The sequence below is a fragment of the Lobosporangium transversale genome, assembly GCF_002105155.1.
Source record: "Lobosporangium transversale strain NRRL 3116 chromosome Unknown BCR41scaffold_26, whole genome shotgun sequence".
NCBI classification, from domain to species: Eukaryota; Fungi; Mortierellomycota; class Mortierellomycetes; order Mortierellales; family Mortierellaceae; genus Lobosporangium; species Lobosporangium transversale.
Genome location: NW_019029004.1, coordinates 327,153 through 346,209, shown reverse-complemented (window position 1 = coordinate 346,209; position 19,057 = coordinate 327,153). Strand labels below are relative to the sequence as shown.

At 42.4% G+C, this 19,057-nt stretch overlaps 6 protein-coding genes across 6 annotated transcripts; 4 read left to right on the top strand and 2 right to left on the bottom strand.

Moving 5' to 3' along the window:
* Positions 1–267: 267 nt before the first annotated feature.
* BCR41DRAFT_356527 (hypothetical protein) lies at positions 268–1,184 on the top strand. The gene has a single exon (XM_022024662.1). It carries the CDS (start codon positions 414–416, stop codon positions 1,134–1,136), a length of 723 nt encoding a protein of 240 aa, XP_021879992.1. The 5' UTR covers positions 268–413; the 3' UTR covers positions 1,137–1,184.
* Positions 1,181–5,854, bottom strand: BCR41DRAFT_356526 (DNA damage-binding protein 1). The gene is made up of 9 exons (XM_022024661.1): positions 5,695–5,854; positions 5,407–5,515; positions 4,664–5,261; positions 3,626–4,583; positions 3,278–3,510; positions 2,621–3,160; positions 1,849–2,493; positions 1,570–1,753; positions 1,181–1,468 (listed from the first exon to the last, which is right to left on the bottom strand). Exons 1-9 carry the CDS (start codon positions 5,787–5,789, stop codon positions 1,273–1,275), a joined length of 3,558 nt encoding a protein of 1,185 aa, XP_021879991.1. The 5' UTR covers positions 5,790–5,854; the 3' UTR covers positions 1,181–1,272.
* Positions 5,855–7,904: 2,050 nt separating this feature from the next.
* BCR41DRAFT_397709 (hypothetical protein) lies at positions 7,905–10,037 on the top strand (the record flags this gene model as incomplete). The annotated part of the gene is made up of 1 exon (XM_022028902.1): positions 7,905–10,037. One exon carries the CDS (start codon positions 7,905–7,907, stop codon positions 10,035–10,037), a length of 2,133 nt encoding a protein of 710 aa, XP_021879990.1.
* A 269-nt stretch (positions 10,038–10,306) lies between these two features.
* BCR41DRAFT_324452 (Metalloenzyme, LuxS/M16 peptidase-like protein) lies at positions 10,307–12,406 on the bottom strand. The gene is made up of 2 exons (XM_022021548.1): positions 12,117–12,406; positions 10,307–11,998 (listed from the first exon to the last, which is right to left on the bottom strand). The coding sequence occupies exons 1-2, from the start codon at positions 12,252–12,254 to the stop codon at positions 10,439–10,441; spliced, it is 1,698 nt and encodes a 565-aa protein (XP_021879989.1). The 5' UTR covers positions 12,255–12,406; the 3' UTR covers positions 10,307–10,438.
* Positions 12,407–12,505: 99 nt separating this feature from the next.
* Positions 12,506–14,600, top strand: BCR41DRAFT_356522 (quinon protein alcohol dehydrogenase-like superfamily). Its single transcript, XM_022024660.1, has 10 exons — positions 12,506–12,622; positions 12,742–12,778; positions 12,874–12,958; positions 13,070–13,155; positions 13,273–13,359; positions 13,501–13,649; positions 13,790–13,895; positions 13,989–14,082; positions 14,186–14,278; positions 14,366–14,600. Exons 1-10 carry the CDS (start codon positions 12,620–12,622, stop codon positions 14,535–14,537), a joined length of 912 nt encoding a protein of 303 aa, XP_021879988.1. The 5' UTR covers positions 12,506–12,619; the 3' UTR covers positions 14,538–14,600.
* Positions 14,601–16,300: 1,700 nt separating this feature from the next.
* BCR41DRAFT_423310 (hypothetical protein) lies at positions 16,301–18,548 on the top strand (the record flags this gene model as incomplete). The annotated part of the gene is made up of 2 exons (XM_022030282.1): positions 16,301–17,030; positions 17,211–18,548. Exons 1-2 carry the CDS (start codon positions 16,317–16,319, stop codon positions 18,546–18,548), a joined length of 2,052 nt encoding a protein of 683 aa, XP_021879987.1. The 5' UTR covers positions 16,301–16,316.
* Between the last annotated feature and the right edge of the window lie 509 nt (positions 18,549–19,057).

Here is a 19,057-nt window from a genome sequence, read left to right as displayed (position 1 = left end):
ATATGACAGGCTGACGGGAACGCTCGTCTGTGTTACTCTTTTTTTTTTTAAACTATCATGAACAGGTCTAGTTCCATAATGTGATCCCCCAGATTCTGGGAGATCCAACAGTGCCTGGTCTGGGTATGAAGTGGTGGACCCTTAAAACGATTCCTGACAGGAAAAAGTATGCCAAGTTGATGATTAATTTTATTATCCAAACATTTAATTTTTAAATGGAACAGAGCTAGGGTTTTTTTTTTCCTATTTCTGTTCAAATGCATTCGCATTTGTCGCACAGTTCAACGGATACATGTCCTTCCATGCAACATTACAATACATTATAATATCTATCTACTTTTGTCGTTTACTTAGATATACGTCACCTTAATGTTGCATCGTCTTCATCATCTCATTAATTCCGCAAATTTCTGATGGCTACCACATTCTTTGTCGTTGACCCTCAATATATTGATGGTACTGAGCTCTCTCTATCACCTCTCCACAATGATACATCTACTTCCATTATTATTTGGCGACTCGTCTGCACCAGAAACGGAGCCTCACCTCGTGGGCTTTATCTGCCCCTCGACAAAACTTTGGTCGTCAAGGCGCTCTCTGAACTCTTTCCACAGCTCTCTACCTCCTGCACGGCAGGGCCTGATATTGACAGGATCGAAGCATGTCTCACCAACGAGGATACATTTACATTGCTTCTTGCAACAGAAACCTTGGAGACAATAACCTTGCGCCAACCGGAAATAAATGCTGATCAAATAACACTCCAAGAGGAAATAACAACTAATAGCAATGTTACCACTATGCCTACAACTACAGCTTTCGAAAAAACATCAGGGTCGCCCAAGGTTTCGTTCAAGATCACAAAAATCGTGGGATGTCTGACGTTGGTAACGCTAAAATTATTGATGAATAATCGCGCGCATATCGAGGATCTTGTCGTTTCTGACATCTGTCGTGGGAAAGGCGTAGGTCGGGGTCTCATGAAACGTGCTCTAGATGAGGCTGTATTTGCGCGGCATTGCAAAATAGTTGATCTGACTAGTAAGCCCGATCGAGTCCAAGCTAGAGCCTTATATGAATCCTTAGGTTTCAAAATCAGAGACACGGGTGCGTTTCGTTACTACGCCACCTCTTAGATGACACAGACAGTCAGATAGAGAATATAAATATAAAATACAACGTCCATTTTATTGCTTCATTCGTTCTTGTATATTATATTCATCAATAGTTGACAATGGGACAAACTTTCTATACTGATGAGGCTGCTACTGATTAATGAAGGCGCGAGAGCTCTTCGACAAGCTTGGTGACCTCTTCCACAGAGGCATTAACTGGTCCACTCGCCTCTGTTCCTGTAAGGACGTCATTGATCTCATCTTGACTCAAATCTAGAAATAATTCGATCAAGTCGCCATCTACGAAGTTTGTAGATGGTAAAGTCCTCGTATCGCTTCGAAATTGCCTCCAGCTATTGTCAACAAAGGAATTATAAGAGTCATTGCGTTGGTCAAAATCATAATTTGGACCATTTACCAAAAAAAAAAAAAAAAAAAAAAAAAAAAGACTTACGCAGCATGATCGAGACCGCCAACGCCTTTAATAACTCTAGCCATATTGATCTCCAATTGATGAAGTAGTTCATACTTCTCTGGTGTAAGTGATGCCACAACACCGATCGCACCACTAACAGTCGCAAATAAAAGCTTAGGAACTGCTGGTGCATCACCCTCCTGGCTAGTCATGACCAATGATCCTGATTACACATAGGGGTTACGGGTTCGTTTAATGCACTCGTTTACGCATTAATAATTCCAACCCTATTTCATAGCGAACATATCACAGACTTACCGTGTTTGAACCTATTGATTTGGTCGCCTAAGTGCCATCCTCCTGACCACTGTAGCCGCTTAGCTTCATCTTCACTCGTCGTTTCTGTGTTCTTGACCAGTGTAAATATACTCGAGGCATTATCAGCCGCGATGAAAGTCTCGTCGTCAATGGCCTCCAAGGATGTCAACATATCCATACAGGCATCTCTTGCAATCTCTTCAATCTTTTTTTCCGTGTATCGAAGGAGCGTCATACTCCGGATCAAATCCATAGCCACAATGAATTCACCATGAATCGCCAGAGAGAGAATCAAAATGAACCCGCGACGAGAACATTCCAATGCCAAGTTGGATTCTGCTGTCGAAGTCAGTTTATCAGAGGGTGTCCAAGAATAAAGACGAAGCTGCTCGTTTACACCGCAAAGCAGCTTGCCCTGGAACCCTTTGATCGACATAACGCCACCCTTGACTTCCAGCTCTGTAATCAATTTCAGCTGATTAGATTCAGTGACTTCCAAGATCAAGATACGACCCTTAGTAGGAATACCTTCGGATACAGAGTCTGCAGTTCCAACTGCAATATAGCTGGCTGTATCGCCTGCAAATGTCACAGCTGAAATACATTGTGGCGCCTCTTCCTTCTGAAGTTCATAGGTATGGAGGACTTGTGATGAAAATAAATATTGAAAAAGTACATCAGTATTTCATGCGACTCGAGCTGTACTTAAAAAGCTTCTGAAAATAGTCGCGTTATGCCTCGCTTTACTACTCATCATTTCAATACAGCTTACGTTCAAAAGTTTGGTCATCATAAAGCCGCACAAACCCAACTTCTACCTCATCACAGCTCACCATCTTGGTGCTACCCATTGCTTCCGGCTCCTCGCTCACAACTTTAATGGTCAGCACACCGAAGCATTTTTTTGATGCCAGATGGGCGATTCTACGAGGACTCTCGTGGATTGGGAATGTTTGTACATGGAGTTCCTGGAATTCATCGATACTTCCGATCCTGAGAACACCTTCCTCATCCGAGCCAACGATTGCCAAGGCATTAGGGAAAGCTTCACAATTGAATGACGCAACTGTGGCTACTTGCTTTAGATTCACATTCGAGAGCAGAAGCTTGCGATTTGAGCTGTAAATCACAGTAGGACGGTCGCTACAGGCAAAAACATGATTGGTTTTAGTTTCAGATTCGCCAGGTCCTCCTTCATTGCTTGATGAGATCTGGCGGAGCATGATGGGCTGTGTTCCAAGCGAAATGCGCTTTGGAGTGGGGAATGTCGCCAACGTCGCATCGAGCATGAACGTCAGCAGTTGACCATCGCCTACAATATCAAAGTAATCAAAAAAGTTAGTAGACTGTCAGACATCTTTCTATCGTTGATGAGTGTAAGTAAAATGTAGCTGCATCACTCATCCATACGTCTATTCCAAATACTTACCGAGACCTACCAACAGATATGGAACACCTTCAAATCTAGATAATAATAGGGATCGGGGTAAGATATCGCCCTGTAGGCTATGGCTGGCAAGGGTCTCCATTGTAGGCAGACGAACCAAGAGAACCTGGACATTCGTCCACAGCCCGACAGCACATACTTGCGATGCGTTGTTTTTACCAACATCGATTGGAGTAATATCAATACAAGCAATCTCGTTTTCGAATGTGGTGCGCCTAAATCATACATCATCGACAAAGAAATTAGTGTTAAAGATATCCGTCATGTCCTTGCAGATCACGCTTTAACTCAAAATATGAAATAAGAAAGCTCAAAGAGCACTCCCCGTACCCAACTTCACGAATCTCTTCAGAGCCAATATCCAAATACACAAGTGTCTGACCGGCAACAGCCACCACACATTGCATTGGATTCATGGATGCTACAGAAATGAGCTGACCACTCGGAGGCTTCCACTCAGCGATTAACCCTGCTTGAATATGTTGAGGAGGCGCAATTAAGCGAACTGACCGTGGCGTCACTTGTAGGATCAAGTTGGCCTGGACGTTGCCACTTAACAAGGTTTGTGAGTCGTTCAAGAGCCCTTCTATCTCTTCCTGAACCATTTCTGCATCTGATGTCACGCGAACGACACGCGTTGAATTCAAGAAACTCATAACCAATGTATCCTCTGTTGCCGAATCAAGAGTCTGTTTCAGTGACCAAAGGCCTTTTATGCCAGGGAGCTCTAGCACAGCACGGTCATTTATCCCGACTCCATTTCGTACAATCCTAAGTGAGCCATCCTTGAATCCACCAGAGCATGCGACAATCTGGCCTTGCCCCTGACCCTCTAAATCTACTACCTCAAAGTCAGAGACTGGCGCAATGTTTGTAAATGTCTCCATCACTTCTAGGTATTCACCGTTCTGATCAGCTTCGGTATGTAGAAGGACCAATTGCGAATCCCCAAGATGCGATCCAATGAAAGCATGATCATTGTCAAGGTATACGATTGCCTCGGGAATCGAGGTCGTTCCGAGTACTTCAAGTTTGAGATCTTCGACTTGAAATGCCTGAATTGGTTGTGCGGAAGACGAGGACGTTGAGGGGCCTGGCACGTCGCCCAAAACTAGCACCAAGATATAAAGCTGCCCCTTAATGTCCCCTAACAAATAGCGGTTCCCCTGATCATCCACACGGTTGTAGCATTGCATAATAGTAGGATTAATTGTGATAGAGCGAGGCGAAGTGCGCTGCGCAGGATTGAAATAAGAGATGGAGTATTCTCCCACGACAAGAAAACCACCTATATGTTTAAGATAATGAATGCATTAGAACTTTCTGAATCCCTTCGTCATATATTGTAAATTGAGAGAGTATCTTTACCAATAGGCGATGGCACCGCAATGCAAGTATGTGCTCCAGTCAGACCACTCTGGCTCCAGCCAGTCTCTGATTTCTCTTTGGATTTTATGTCAAGCTCATATGTTTTTACGTGTCGGATTTCTTTCTTATCCTGGTAAAGGACTACAAGTGTAGGCCGCAAACAGCCATGTAAAAATACCATAGACATGATGGTCACTTCTTCGATTGGGAGGTTGAACTGCTCTACAAACGTCTTATCTCCCATTCTAGAAGACCTTGAGTTATGCGAAGGTGCAGATCGACCAGGCTGCGGCATACTTTGTCCGCCTGATCCCGTAGGAATTGGAGCATTGGGATTGACAGTGATACATTTTAGCAATCCTTGGTAGAGATGACAGCAAATGACCAATGACGAGGGGTCAATAATAAGTATCTGGCCTGCATCCGAGGGTCGATTATGTCGATCTCGAAGGTCTGTAAGCGTATCTGAAATAATGCTGAACTGCGAAGCACTATTAGCTAAAGCATCAGCTGATCCATCTGCAGATGTGAGCCGCAGTGATAGCGTCAGCATATCATAGTGTGTTGTCGTCACTAGCAACATGTCTGTAGTATGGCCCTGATGACATCCGCAAAACCAACAAAAGCGACGTGCCAAATAGGAATAAAATTAGCATATTGAATTTTTGTAAACCACTTTATCCCAGTCCATTCAGGACGGAAAAGCCTCCGTGAAGCAGGAGATTTTCCTCCGCACTGCTTACCGGAGGCCGAAAGGGCTCAAGACAGGCAATTTCTCCATAAATGCCAAATCCCTTGACCAGTTTAAGGCCATCGCGCCCAATAAGATAGACTTCGATCCGAGTCCCCTTACTGCATAGTTTGGTTATTTATTTGTTTCAAGCAGTGATATTCATTTTTATGAAGAGGATATGGAACCAAAACCGGCGTAGAAAGATCAGAGGATAGGTTAGGGAGGGCCAGCCATCCTTTTTCATTTTGAGCAATAAAAAAATAAGCGCTTCCTTTGTGCGAGATTCCTGTTTACGTACCCAAGAATAAGATTTAGATCAGCTGGCCCCGTGAAATTGCCTTTAATCGCTTGAAAGACTGAACTGGATTTGCGGGCAGTAAAAACAATGTTCATTGTTACAATATGTTTGGAAGCTCGAAAAAGATTAGAATTGCAAAGAAAATTGCATGCAAGAATAGACGCGCGCGTAAGGGAATGCATTCACGCTTTTGTTCTACAGCAAGCACTACATTTGGAGCAGTCGTGGTCAGGTGATTGGATCCATTGCAGCATCATGAACTTGGCCGAGATGTTTTGTACCACATGCATTTCCTAATATTCCCCATTGATATTTTCTCGCCAACCAATCTGGTGTATCCAGAGATGTTTAACCTGAAGCGTGATGTGCACAAATCTCTTGTATGAGATGTGGCTCAATAAACTTGTGGTACTTTTTTAAGCGGTACCTACAGAGTTAGGGTCTTTATGTCTTTATTAAAAACTGTTGCAATAGTTTCCGAGTTCTAATATCTCCTTGCTGCAAGATTATCTCATTCCTTGTCTACTTTTTTGAGACATGTAGCTTCGTAAAGTGATTATCTGAATATGTCCTTGTTCTCATCATCTTAAAATTCGACGCGTGACCAAAAAAGAATACGGGTTTTATTGGCACGAACAGCCAAAGGAGTCCAGGGGCAATGGGACAATGCTGTAGTCAACCTGTCAATGGTGATCAAATGAGAGTCACAAGTCAGGCTGTTGTAGCAAGTAAACTGGCAAGAACAGCCACAGTGTTTATATTTACTATCCTATAATAAACAGAGGGGATGGATCGCGGTGTGAAAAGAAGCAAGTGAGCACTTTTCCTGATCTCTTTTGACATGTGTGGTGCCTTAATGCAATCAATTTTATCCAAAACAAAGTTTTGCAGGGCGCCCCAAATCATTTGCATTGAGTTTTGCTACAGGCCATTGTTCATTAATGCATTAAAATAAGAGCAGTCAATGTGGCCATGGTCTGTGATTTATAATAATGATAAGAATATACCGGTGCTGGTTCAACATAAATTTTGGTTCGAGAGTAAATTAAAAATAAATAACCTGCTCCGTCATCATCGCCTCATCACTTTGCCCTCGAGCTTATTTCTCCCCTCTCGCTCTGAGGTCCCATAAAACTTCTCGTTGCCTTTTTCTTCTTCTTGACCTATCACTTTTACTCATTCATTTCCATTTCTTCATTTTCATTTTCATTTTCATTAATCATTTTCATTTTCATTAATCATTCTCCCTCTCGCGCAATTACCAGCTTCCCTCGCATTTTTACACACACTAGGTAAGTACTCTTCTCCTTTTCCTTTTTTTTTTTTTTTTTATCCCACTTTCACACGCACTCTTTGTCCCTTTCTCTCTTATATATCAATTCTTTTTCTTGTCTTGATCGTTGTCTTATTCTTTATTCCTCTTACATCTCGGAAGCAGTTTGCTAATTCGACGGTTGTGCTGATAGTCGTCATTTGAACTGTTTGGTTACTTTATTTGTCAGATCTAATTTGCCTTCTATTTTGGTCCGCTCCCCTTTTTCTTCATCATTCTTGTTTGATCCCTTGGCTTGGCTTGGTTTGGCTTGGCTTGGCCAATGCCTGCTATTCATCACAGTTACTTTCTTTATTACATTGAGCAACGTTCCCGCACTAAAAAACAAAAGTATCCTCTTCCCTTGTTCAGTAAACAATCTTCTTTGTCCCGTCCGGATCACAATAACCTATGCCTTTGCATACTTCTGACTATCCATCTGATCTTCGTGCATGCTCGCATTTTTTTCTTCGTTATTTTGGGTTGGAATGGTCAATTAATCAAACACATGAAAATTATGAAAAATGAACAACGCGCATACCCACACACTTTGTTCGCCGTGAGCCCGAATGTATCAGTGTATATACTAACCCTGTCTTTCTTCTCCTTTTCCTCTTTCTTTCTCACTACCTATGCGTTGCCCATTTCATTGTGCCTAAAAAAAAAAAAAAAAAAAAAAAAAAACAATAATTTTATCACCTTATTGCTAATCTCGTCGCCTTGTGATGTCTGCATTGTTCTTCCATTTACTCTTGCGCTCCTCTTATACATCCTGTTATACTACAGCTCCCTTATCCATCTTAATTCATCAACCCCCCCAAAATAAGTTTGATCGATAAACCCTCTACTCCTGTCCTTCCGTTACTCTCGTATCCTGTCAAATTAAATTCCTCATACCATGTCAATAGTTTGCAACAGTTGTGGGGCTGCAGTACAACTGTCATCGACTCTCAGCCAGCAACTGAGCCCATCTAATGATCCTCTCATACCCTCCGTCAAAGTTCAGATTGACAAACTTACGGCCCAAAACTCAAGTCTAGCTGCGGAAAATGATTCCCTAGTCAATAAACTGGTCGAATCAACCGAAGGGCGCATGGACCTTGATCAACAGCTTAACATCACACAAATGGAGCTCCAGGCAGCTCAAAGTGAACTGAAAATGCTCAGAGAAAATGAAAAGCACTATGAAAAACTATTAAACATGATATCTTCAGGTCAGCTAATTGAAAAGAAGGATGTTCAGCCCGTTATTGAGAACCTCGCTTATGAGTCCCAGAGGCGATCCCAGATCGAAACTTCCAAGATGAAGCTAGAATCTGAGCTAGAAGACCTCAGTAGGAGTCTCTTTGAAGAGGCCAATCGAATGGTTAAAGAGGAGCGACGAGCAACATATATGGCTGAAAAAAAGATCGAGTCGTTAGAGAGACAATTAGACGAAGTCTTGGATCTTTGCAAGTCTGAAAGAGACCAATTAGTAGAGCTGAAGATAAGAATGAGCAAGCTATCAGATGAAAAGGATATAGTTCAACATGAGCGGGATGCAATTGAGCTGGCATTTGTACAGCTTCAGCATCAGATGCAACAGCAACAGCACTATCACCACACCATGTCCCCCTCAACATCCATTCACCATCACATGTCAACAGCAGCTGTTGCACGCCGCTGGATACCTTCCAACTCCATGTCAGGCTCATTCTCCGGTATGCATGCAGAGACTGCAGTAGGGACCAGAAAGTATGTCCAGCAAATTCTACAACATGATGCACGCCAGCACCGCAGCTCTGCCTCCAGTGTCAAATCCAAAACGGACTCGTGCTACTTCTCAGATGAGGATCACCCTGGTTCACATTTACTCAACGATTCAAACGATGATCGTATCCCCAGCCTTGGGTTCCATCTTTGGGATCCATCCTTCGTTGAATTTAAATCGTACATTGAGAGTATTTTCGGCACCGCAGCCACAGCGGAGTCATCAGAAGGCAAAATTACAATATCAACAACGTCGCCTTCCACTTCTATAGGCCTCACAGCCATCTATTCATTCAATATCATGGGCAAAGCTACCCCTACCACAGCACATACATCTTCTTCCGCGTCAAATACAGTGATACCCATAAGTACGCTTCTATCTAATTGTCGCCTTTTGAAAAAAATGTCATCTGAGGATGTTGAAGCAACCTTACGTTTCGACCCAGGAAACTTATTGTCATGGACTCAGCGAAAACGACTCATGACTGCAGTGACAGAAAATACACTCGTCGTCGAAGCAATGCCTATCAGCCCTAATACCAAGGATTCGAATCATTTGTCCAATTCTCTCCCCAAGGGACAAACCCCCTCTAACCCTAACACGATCACTCAGAACGGATCGGGAGCAACAAATACTAGCCATAATTGTGCTCTTTGTGGCACTAGCATAACGACACCTCTTTATTACCAGTATCGACTCACAGATACAACAAGCGAATCGAAGACTATCTGCCCCTATTGTAGAACACGGTTAACATCCGTCTGCACATTCTACAGTGTTCTTCGCATGATTTCGAAGCGCATAATATCGAGCACCACTACTCCTGAGAAGCTCTACCTTGACTTCCTCAGGATCCGGCTGAGCATGTTTTTGGCGCGTTGCGGCGTTGGTGTCATTACTGGAGATGAAATCAAACCAAAGCGCGAGAGTACATTACGTGAGAGTCAGCTAGCTGTGGTTACCTCCGCGACTACAACCAACCCGCTACCACCACGTACATCGGACAGCACTAATAACAACAGTCGTAATAGTCTTACAACTCCACGAAGCCTCACATCCGGGTCAGCTACAGCTCCAACTTCAACAGCCATTATCACAACCAATCTTGCTTCTGCAGAAGCATGTGAGCTCAGCGATAGTCCTGTAAGCACCATTTCTGCACTACGCGAAATTACGCCGATCAAAGATGTTGATGAAAAGATTGAAACAGATACCGCCTATCATAGGCACCACTGCGATAGCAAGATCACTAACCATATTGACATCTCTGCCAGTGGATGAAAAAGCTTTTGCTTCAACAAAAATAGGATTAGTTGTTTTTATGACCCATGCTTTAAACATGTATCGCTCAATCCTTGACGCAATTGATATTACACCTATTCCCTTAATCATTGGCGTGCTTTTTAACTATCCGCCTGTAAAGTATAATGCTCCAATATCATGGCAATTATAAACCTATGCTCTAGTAATAAATCGATCTGTATTGGTATGTTCAGGCATATCCGCATTTTAGCCAACTTTTTTTTTTTTTTTTTTTTTTTTCGACTTTCCACTGCTGGAAGAGATAATGACATTTGAATCTAAAATATGTTTTGTGCTCTTTACACCATAAAGACAAGATGTTCAAAAGCTGCTCCACGAAGCTTTTTTTTAAGACTTATTTCGTTTTTCCACTGTTTTTATCACCATTTAGCGGATTTACCAAGACCATACTTTTCTAAAACCTTCTCAGCACCCTCCAGGCTCTTAGTCAAGCCTTGAGCTACGATCGTAACCTCGCCTGAACCACCCGTTGTTAGTCCAACCTGACCTCCAAAGATCCTGCGAGCTACACGGACCATATCTTGGCGGGTCACCCTTTCAATTTTGGCACACAGTTCTTCCACAGGCACCTTGTATCCATGAACCTGAACTTGCCTACCCAAATCTTCCAACTGCACCATCTTGGATTCCAAATTCATCAATACACTCGACCGAAGCTGATTCTTAGCTCTATCCAGCTCTCCCTGTGCAATGCCACCACGACCTGTCCGTGTCGTTAGCTCGAGTTCTCGGACGATAACCTCCAATAGCATGGTTTCATACCCAGGATAGCACGATCCAGAAATACCAAAGAGACCCGAATCAGAGTAGCAATGGTTGAAAGACATGCAGGACTCGATCCAGTTATAGTGGTTCAACACATTGCTGAACAGCCGTGAGTACATGCCCTTGCCTGGTCCACCAGCTGAGAATGAGCTTCCACCTCCCATCAACAATTGCAAGGTAGCCAAAGCGTAAATGTCTTCATCATGAATTGACAAGCCTTCAAATCCAACAAAGAGATGAGTGAAAGGCTGAGTTTCATCCTCAATCAAAAGAGTGCCCCCAGTATATTTGGCAGCCTGCCGGCTAAGAGCATTAAAGTCAGGTGTGTGAATGGTTGCTGAAGATTCAGTTTTAGCACCAAACAACGACTTGAAAAGCCCACTCTTGGTCCTCGATGATTCCACTAATGGTGATGCTGATTGATCCCCTGCCCCTGATAAAGCTGGCGCCTTCATGTCTCCAAATAATTTTTCGGTTAAATCTACAACCTTGTCATGGTCTGCACCAACTGCCGAGACCACTATCCGCTCAGGCCTATACCACGTCTTGATATATCCCTTGATGTTATCCGTGGTCATTGTCTCTAGACTGTCCATAGGACACAGTAATGGATTGCCAAGCGTATTATCCTTATATGCGACTGTGTGCAACAACTCTGGTAAGATCATCTCAGGCTTCGACCAATACTCGTGGATCTCATGCCCTGCTGAAACCTTCTGTTCCTCCAATTCTTCCTCCTTGATAGCCGGATTACGGATGGTGTCTGCCATAATAGCGAGCATTCGAGGTAGATCCTGGGGCAATAGCGCAGATTGATACATGATGGATTCTCTTGAGCTCGAGCACATCACATTGCCTCCTGCGGTCTCTAGATCAGCCATCATAGCCTCGCTAGTCCTATTTGTGGTTGATTTGAACGCCAAACGGTCGAGGATATGACTTACGCCTCGTGTAGAATCATCCTCATATCTAGATCCTGCATCTACATATACTCCCAATGATGCAAAGTGCCCTTGGCTATCTTCCGTAGCCACACGGACTCCATTTGACAATCTTGTAACTTTTGCAGCCAAATTGCTGCTGCTAGTCCTGATGCTATTGTCGCTTGGAGATATTGCTGTTGTTGATGCCTTCGAGAGGGTATGGTCAGGAGTCTATTGTTTTGGTCATAAAATGTAAAGTTAATACTGAAAAATAATTTAACTAGACTATTGAGCTGATCAATGGCAAGACATCTTCTAATGAGTTCTTGTGAGCCTTTAATAAAGTTACCTTGACATAATCATCGACTTGTAGTGATGCATGCTGGTGTTTGTTCATGCGGCTGACGAGAGGTTTTGCCAAGTTATTGGCACGCCTTGTGAAAGGTAATACATGGCGAAGAATGTTACTACTCAATTGTTTAGACATAATAGTAATGGATTGGCGAAGGAGTTAATAAGAAGTATAGGAGTAGTCTAACTTAATACTAGGAAGGTGATGTGTTAATGTTGGAAGATGAGAATTTTTTAATATTTTTTTATTTTTTCCTCGCAAAGAGGAGTAGAGGTACTGAATCAATTATTACAATTTCAGTTTCAGTTTCCAGAAAGACAAGAATAGCCAAATGTGGCAACGAGAAGGATCGTTAAACTGCGCCACAATCATAAACATTCATATTAAACCATTAAGACCTGCAACGCAGACGACGCGTCTTTACTATTGCGCCAGTACATTCATCCATCAGATAAATAGCTCCCCATTCTTTGAGCACATCCTCTATTACAGTATATAGTATGGTATGGGAAGGCAAGCGCAAGGAACTAGGGCTATCATGACATTGAACGCGTTAAAAAGAGATGGAATGCTTTTCATTAACACGTCTCTTATTTGTTTTCCTGTACATGACATTCTTTAGCCTACCCAGTTCTTGACTAGTTTGACTAAAGAGGATGGTAAAGCATACTACCTATTATACCTAGCCTCTTGAATTGGCAATACGAGCTTATTCATATAGCTAAATTGACCCATGCCCTTTCTTAACTTTAAGCACATGAGGACGGCATTTGGAGCGTTGCATGGTCATCAAAAAATGCGCTTGTAACTGGCTCGCTCGATGCTACTGTCAAGGTTTGGTATGCTTTTCTGAAATCTTTTTTAGAAGACGTTAGTTTTGATTAGTAGCTAGTTAAAAGGGAAGATACTCATTCAGACGCCAAATCCATTACAACGTTCATCATTAATAGGGATACTGACAGTGGCGAATTAAAAGGGACATTAACTGGTCACCAGCTGGGCGTTAATTCTGTGGATACCAATGCCGATGGGACACGTAGGGAGCCCAACCTAGTTGTCTGGCTATTCCTTTTTTAACTCTTTATGGCGTTGCCTCCACGGGGCATTTGCAAGCTGGCTCATCATACAATTCTTTTTATGTGCTTGGGAATAGTGGCTGTTTCAACATCCCTGGATAGTCAAATCAGGATCTGGGATCTGGAGAATATTAAACAACACAAAGTCATCGACGCTGGCGCGGGTACGGATATAATATTTGCTTCTTGTTTTTTACTCTTCTTTTACTCGACGATGGGCTTTTTTTTTTTTTTTTTTTTTTTTTTGCAGGTTAATACAATGATTTTTTACCAAGTACTTTAATTCTCTTGGATATCAAATATAGTTCAAGCATGGACAGCGAAGTTTTCGCCAGATGGGAAACACATTGCTACAGGGTCATCTTCAGGAGATATAAATCAATTCAGCGTAGAATCAGGAGAAAAGGTGCAAACATTTGAAGGCCGCGGCAAATTCTCGATGTGTGTTGCTTATGTAAGATGACTTCTATTAAGCAACATAATCATCTTGTTGAAAGGATCGAGTGGGATTAAGAAGGAAGCGAGAACGGCATTACATTCCCTTATGATATTGACTAGATTTGAGTTTTTTTTACTGCTGATATTTCGCAATAGAGTCCCAACGGAGAATATATCGCTTGTGGAACAGAGGCATCGCCTGATTCAGCAACAGTGCTGTTATTTGATGTTGCCACTGGAAAGCTGCGCAATACGTTCAAAGGTTTGTGCTCACGCTATTTTGATATTAAACAACAAAAACGCATGAATGCTGTTGGCATTCTAACTTGTGATTCCCCTTTATTTTTTGGTCTAGGTCATGCTATGACTGTTCGTTCATTGGCTTTCTCCAGTGACTCTTCGAAACTGATGACGGGCTCTGATGACAAGAGGATTATGATTCATGATGCGTAAAGATCCAGCCACTTCTAATTTCTTTCAGCCTCGTCGAAACTTAACACTTATTTACATCTATGTTCTAACTCTATTCCGCTTTGGTATTTTCACCTTTAGTGTTCATGGAAATACCATTCGTACACTTTCAGGACATTCTGCTTGGGTACTAAGCGTTGCCGTCAGCAGCGATGGCGTTCATGTTGCCAGTGGGTAAGTTACTTGCTAACGATAGAGCCTGCGCCTTGGACCGTATATAAACACTGAACGACATACCGTTTTTTTACTTTGATTCTGTAGATCAAGCGACAGTAAAGTGAAGTTATGGGATTTAGTAGCAGACCAGTGCATTGACACCATGGATGGCCACAGTGATCAAGTCTGGGGTCTTGCGTGGAACAAGCAAGGCAATAAATTTGCCTCTGTATCAGATGACAAAGCAATTAAATTTTATTCAACCACCTCTGCATGAATTTAAAATCTTAAACCTGCTCTATCAGTTCAATAAAGAAATAGATTTGTCCGGGAGAAGCCCAAACTACTGAATACATTTTCATTATTCTCCCTATCAATATTACTTTAAGCTTTTCTCTACCGCAGAGAGCATATATGGCTTTGTACGATTTGAAAAGAAGCCTCAAAGAAGAAAATATGGAAACACTCGATTTTATGCGACATATGCTGTACCAACCGATCACATTTTAGTCAATTCATGATTTCACTTCTTTTTTAAGAGTATGGTAGCAGAAAGATGCAAGACAGGCTCAAACATCTTATACAAGAGCCAACTCACAGCTTTACAGCCAATCATGGATGACTCAAAATAAGATATAGTCAAGGATCTCGCCCTTCAGCCTTGTCCTTCGTTTGACGCCTTTTTGGTTTTGCGGCGGCCTGTGTTTTAGCGGTTTTGTATGAACATATAGGGGATCAGATCCCATGGTTCAGGTGTAGAGGAGTGTTCTGGAGGCGTTAGAAAATTTAACAAAGGATGTATCCAGGAGTAAACATCCTGTAGAACAATAAAACAAAACCAGAACGAATAGATAGCGATTCGCGGTGGTCAGACCATTCGCAGGTACTGCGGCGCAATCAAATTATAAAACGATGCGAGAGCAACAGAGGTGTCAGATTGTGGCGAGACAAGCGAGTTATGCGCCAGAGGATCATTACAAAATAGGGGTGTTCACATAATCTGTAGCCCCTTCATTACTGTTTTTGTATCACCAACACTGATGTTAGTAATCCAACTCTTCGGATCGTCTTGCCACGACATAGAGGATAACCATGATCCTGGGCACCCAAAGAAGTGTTACCGATGATATCCAATATATATACTTAAAAAATTTCTAAAAGGCACATGTGGCATAAATAAAAAAAATAAAATAAAATAAAAAAAAAAAAAAAGTCATTTGATGGGTGCTAAAAACAGATGCAAGGTGGACTGAGTCATTCTCAATTGACATGACCTTACCCAACTATTTGTGATTTGCCAAACTCAAAAAAAAAAAAAAAAAAAAAAGGGCTCAGTTGCCACCAAACACGCCAACTCAGTCTATGTTCTCAGTCTCTTAAGAGAAACCCATCATGCAAAAAGCATCGCATACATGCCTAATCAATGCAAACCATGGTGCCCTCGTTATTATAGATTGAGCCTATTGCTGCTGTGTGGGGGAAGGCAACTTGTATCTGTATTGTATTTTCGAGAGAAGTCAGGCATACCTCAAAATGAACCGATTACTGGTAACAGTAGTAGCGGACAAAGGATGGCATACAACTGCCAGTCCTGCTAGCCAGGGGAGTGCCAGATACAAACAGGATAGGTGCGAGAGTAGAGAGCGGGGGAGACAGGAATAGTGTGTTTATTAATATAATCAGAAGTGGTAGGCAACGTTGGTTCTTTCTCTTTACTGTCACTGGATGGTGCAAATGATGGGAATGCCAAGCTAAAACCAATAATTCTTCTAGCTATTCACGTTTAATATATTTAATATAAATACATCAGCTTCTGCTGACTTTTTTTTTTCTCCTTTTCTTTTTTTTTTCTGGCGATGTCACTACTTATCCTCTTTTCTCCTCTACCCATCCACCCTTCACCATAAACACTCTTTATCCTCTCTCCCTTCGCAGGTTCTTTCTCTCGCTCTTTCTTCCATATTTTCCTTCTCTGTTTGTGCACCTGACTCTCATTATTTTGCTTCAATCTACCATTCAGCTCGCAACTTGTTATTTCTCAGTAACACTAAGCATAATGGGGAAAGAACACGAGCATTCATCTTTCCAAAAAGACAATGCATCCCTTACTGCTTCTGTTTCGTATCCATCTAAAAAACGAAGGCTTACCAGGTCTCCCACACCTCACGCCCTTGCAGACTGCCCTTCAATCACTGTTTTGGATAATAGCGACAACATTGATGCCAACAGCAGTAGCAACAGAGGCATCAGCGATAATAATAACAACAACCAGATCACTTCATGCAAATCACCTGCTTCATCCTCTTCGCTAACGAGCACTATCGCCGAGTCTATTAAAACGAGTAGTAATATGTCTCAATCAGCAGGCCTTAGCCTTTTCGACTCTTTGGCCGGACTAACACCTGAAGCTGTCGAGCTTGCTAGGGCCACCAGGGAGAATACAAAGGCCAACAGTCTTATCGGACGGCCTGAATTTTGGTCTTCACCTTTCAGAAGATCCGACTCAAAGTCAGTAAGAAATGCTTCTCCATTAACTCAATCCAATTCATCTGGCCCTCACTTAAAATTGTCTGCGTATTCAATTATGAGACACTCCTCAGCTATCACCAACGACAGTCCAAGGACTCCACCAAATAATGTACTATACATGGATAGCGATGACATGCTCGATGACCAAGATGAAACTCTAGCGGATCCATCAGTCGCTGATTCACCAACGTCGCTGCCATTATCTTCAGAACCAAGTGATACGTCCTTACTCTCGTCACAGGTACGGTGACTCAACGTCTTACCAAAATGCCTAAAAGCAAGAGGAAAATCGAAAATCACTTTTTATTGAAATGGTTAATACGTGAGGACCGCTGAGGACGTTCCTACAAATATCTCACATCACCCGCACGGTCCACTAATCAACATTCCGTAATTTTCATTCCAAAATTTATTATTTAAGGAATTTGATGCTGATATAGAGTTTCATACAAAAAAGAGACGTATTTCTGGCCAAGACAATACCTCTCCCCATTCCTTGCCCTACACTCAGCCTTCAGTATCGCCTCCACAGACGCAGTTTCAACAGCAATCGCCAAAACCCTCTTTCTCAGAAAACAAAGAATCACCTGTTACGAGTCCTCTTAAAAAGACAGTGCGATTCGATGACTCCAAAAACTCTATCTTTGGTTATGAACATGGATCCACTATTATATCTTCCAAAGAAAACAATGCCTTGGAGTACTGCAGTGACAGCGACTACACCGAAGATGAGAGGGATGAAGATCTTGAGGTCGATCAATACAATCCTCAGCACCATATGCACCATGGAAAAGCATGCGTTGGACCAGATGATCAATACCCAAACCCTCCACCATGGTGGAGCTGGTCTTCATTATTGATAGTCCCTGGACTATCGAGCCAACCGACCCAAGCAAATATTGATGCTTCTTCTCATTCGGCTCAGGGCACCCGACGCACCGCTGGTTCGAATACATCTCCCTCCACATCTACAGCGACTAATGAGAACGCTCTCAATCTTTCGCAGACCTCCCAATCAGATAATTTTAACAGCAATCATAATACTTTTTTGAACATCGCCTCCAGCCTCGATCGGCTATGGAGCTCAGCTCAAGCCCGTACGGCCCATACGCCCGCCCTGACCGCTCCCAGCTGTTCTGAACCACTTGGTTCATTGGCTTCCTCACCCTCCCCAGAGCCCCTATTTGATCAAACTATATTCTCCACGACGAACCCTCCAAAGGTACCTCTTTTGAAGCATCAATTATCTGCGCCAGCGGTAGGAAGCGCTAGCACATCAGCGGCGGCGACAATAGAGTCACCAAAAAGCATAGTTAAGCCGCCTTTGTTATGGCGTCAAGGTTCACAAATCACTCTCCTTGACGACATGAATGAGCAAGATGCAGAGCGGGAAATCACCGATATAGTAGGCTCAACAGCTTTAAGTAAACGTCTTGACTCATCGTTCCTTGATTATCAGACTAATGAATGTGATGATACGGACATTGTAATGGGCGAAGTGCTTCCGATGGATTCATTAGAACAACAAGTTAGCCAAGTACGTCCGAAGAGTCCCCAGAAGCGTGCTTTTTCAAGAGAAAGGGCCAGAAGCCACGGAGGAATGGGTCGTGCTCCGCAAAAATCGGAGAGTGGTTCAATAGAACCATTTGTGCCGCCTAGGATGGTACGAGCGGCCTCTTTCTCGATTCAATGTCAAACAGTACGGCCTATTCTCCGGCGAGAGGCTTCGACGACAGCACTATTGGACAGCCTCACTTAGAACTTTAATTTTGTTTGTTTAATAAATTGCCCTCTACAGACAGCCTCTTCTTTGTCTGAAAGTTTGTGAGATTACGGGTTGAAAGCATATTTAGAGTCGTATTTCCTTGATGTCTAATTTTGATTTAATGTCTTAATAAGAAGAGATCATTATTTTTATTAAGAAAAAGGTCATAACAATAGTAACTCCAAGATGTCATCTCCAAGAAGTCGCTACATCACTGTATGTATTTTTTTTAGGTTGCAATGTATAAAGTTGTGCAAAGATGCAGTGAAGGTGTATTGATGAGGGTATATGACTGGATAAATATAAAAATAAAATAAAGGAAAATTATTAAATCGTCTTTAATGTTGCTTCCGTGTTAGCTTCTTGACCTTGGCCTGAAATTTACTCCATCCTTTTTCTAATGGTTAATAAAAAAAGAAAAAAAAAATCTGTTAGAAAATAAACCTTTCACAGATTCAATAATGAAACCATTAAGTTCGTTTTTGTGCTTACGTTTCTTAGGA

What these genes read in the sequence shown, in the direction of transcription:
- BCR41DRAFT_356527 (XM_022024662.1), top strand. Translation starts at nt 414, where the DNA reads ATGGCTACCACATTCTTTGTCGTTGACCCTCAATATATTGATGGTACT.
- BCR41DRAFT_324452 (XM_022021548.1), bottom strand. Translation starts at nt 12,254, where the DNA reads ATGTCTAAACAATTGAGTAGTAACATTCTTCGCCATGTATTACCTTTC. An exon ending in AAGTCGATGATTATGTCAAG is followed by an intron (nt 11,999 to 12,116) that starts GTAACTTTATTA and finishes CCAAAACAATAG; the next exon opens with ACTCCTGACCATACCCTCTC.
- BCR41DRAFT_356526 (XM_022024661.1), bottom strand. Translation starts at nt 5,789, where the DNA reads ATGAACATTGTTTTTACTGCCCGCAAATCCAGTTCAGTCTTTCAAGCG. An exon ending in GAAGAGATTCGTGAAGTTGG is followed by an intron (nt 3,511 to 3,625) that starts GTACGGGGAGTG and finishes TGTATGATTTAG; the next exon opens with GCGCACCACATTCGAAAACG. An exon ending in ATATCTGTTGGTAGGTCTCG is followed by an intron (nt 3,161 to 3,277) that starts GTAAGTATTTGG and finishes TTGATATTGTAG; the next exon opens with GCGATGGTCAACTGCTGACG.
- BCR41DRAFT_356522 (XM_022024660.1), top strand. An exon ending in AGTCATCGACGCTGGCGCGG is followed by an intron (nt 13,360 to 13,500) that starts GTACGGATATAA and finishes TATCAAATATAG; the next exon opens with TTCAAGCATGGACAGCGAAG. An exon ending in TCTCGATGTGTGTTGCTTAT is followed by an intron (nt 13,650 to 13,789) that starts GTAAGATGACTT and finishes ATTTCGCAATAG; the next exon opens with AGTCCCAACGGAGAATATAT.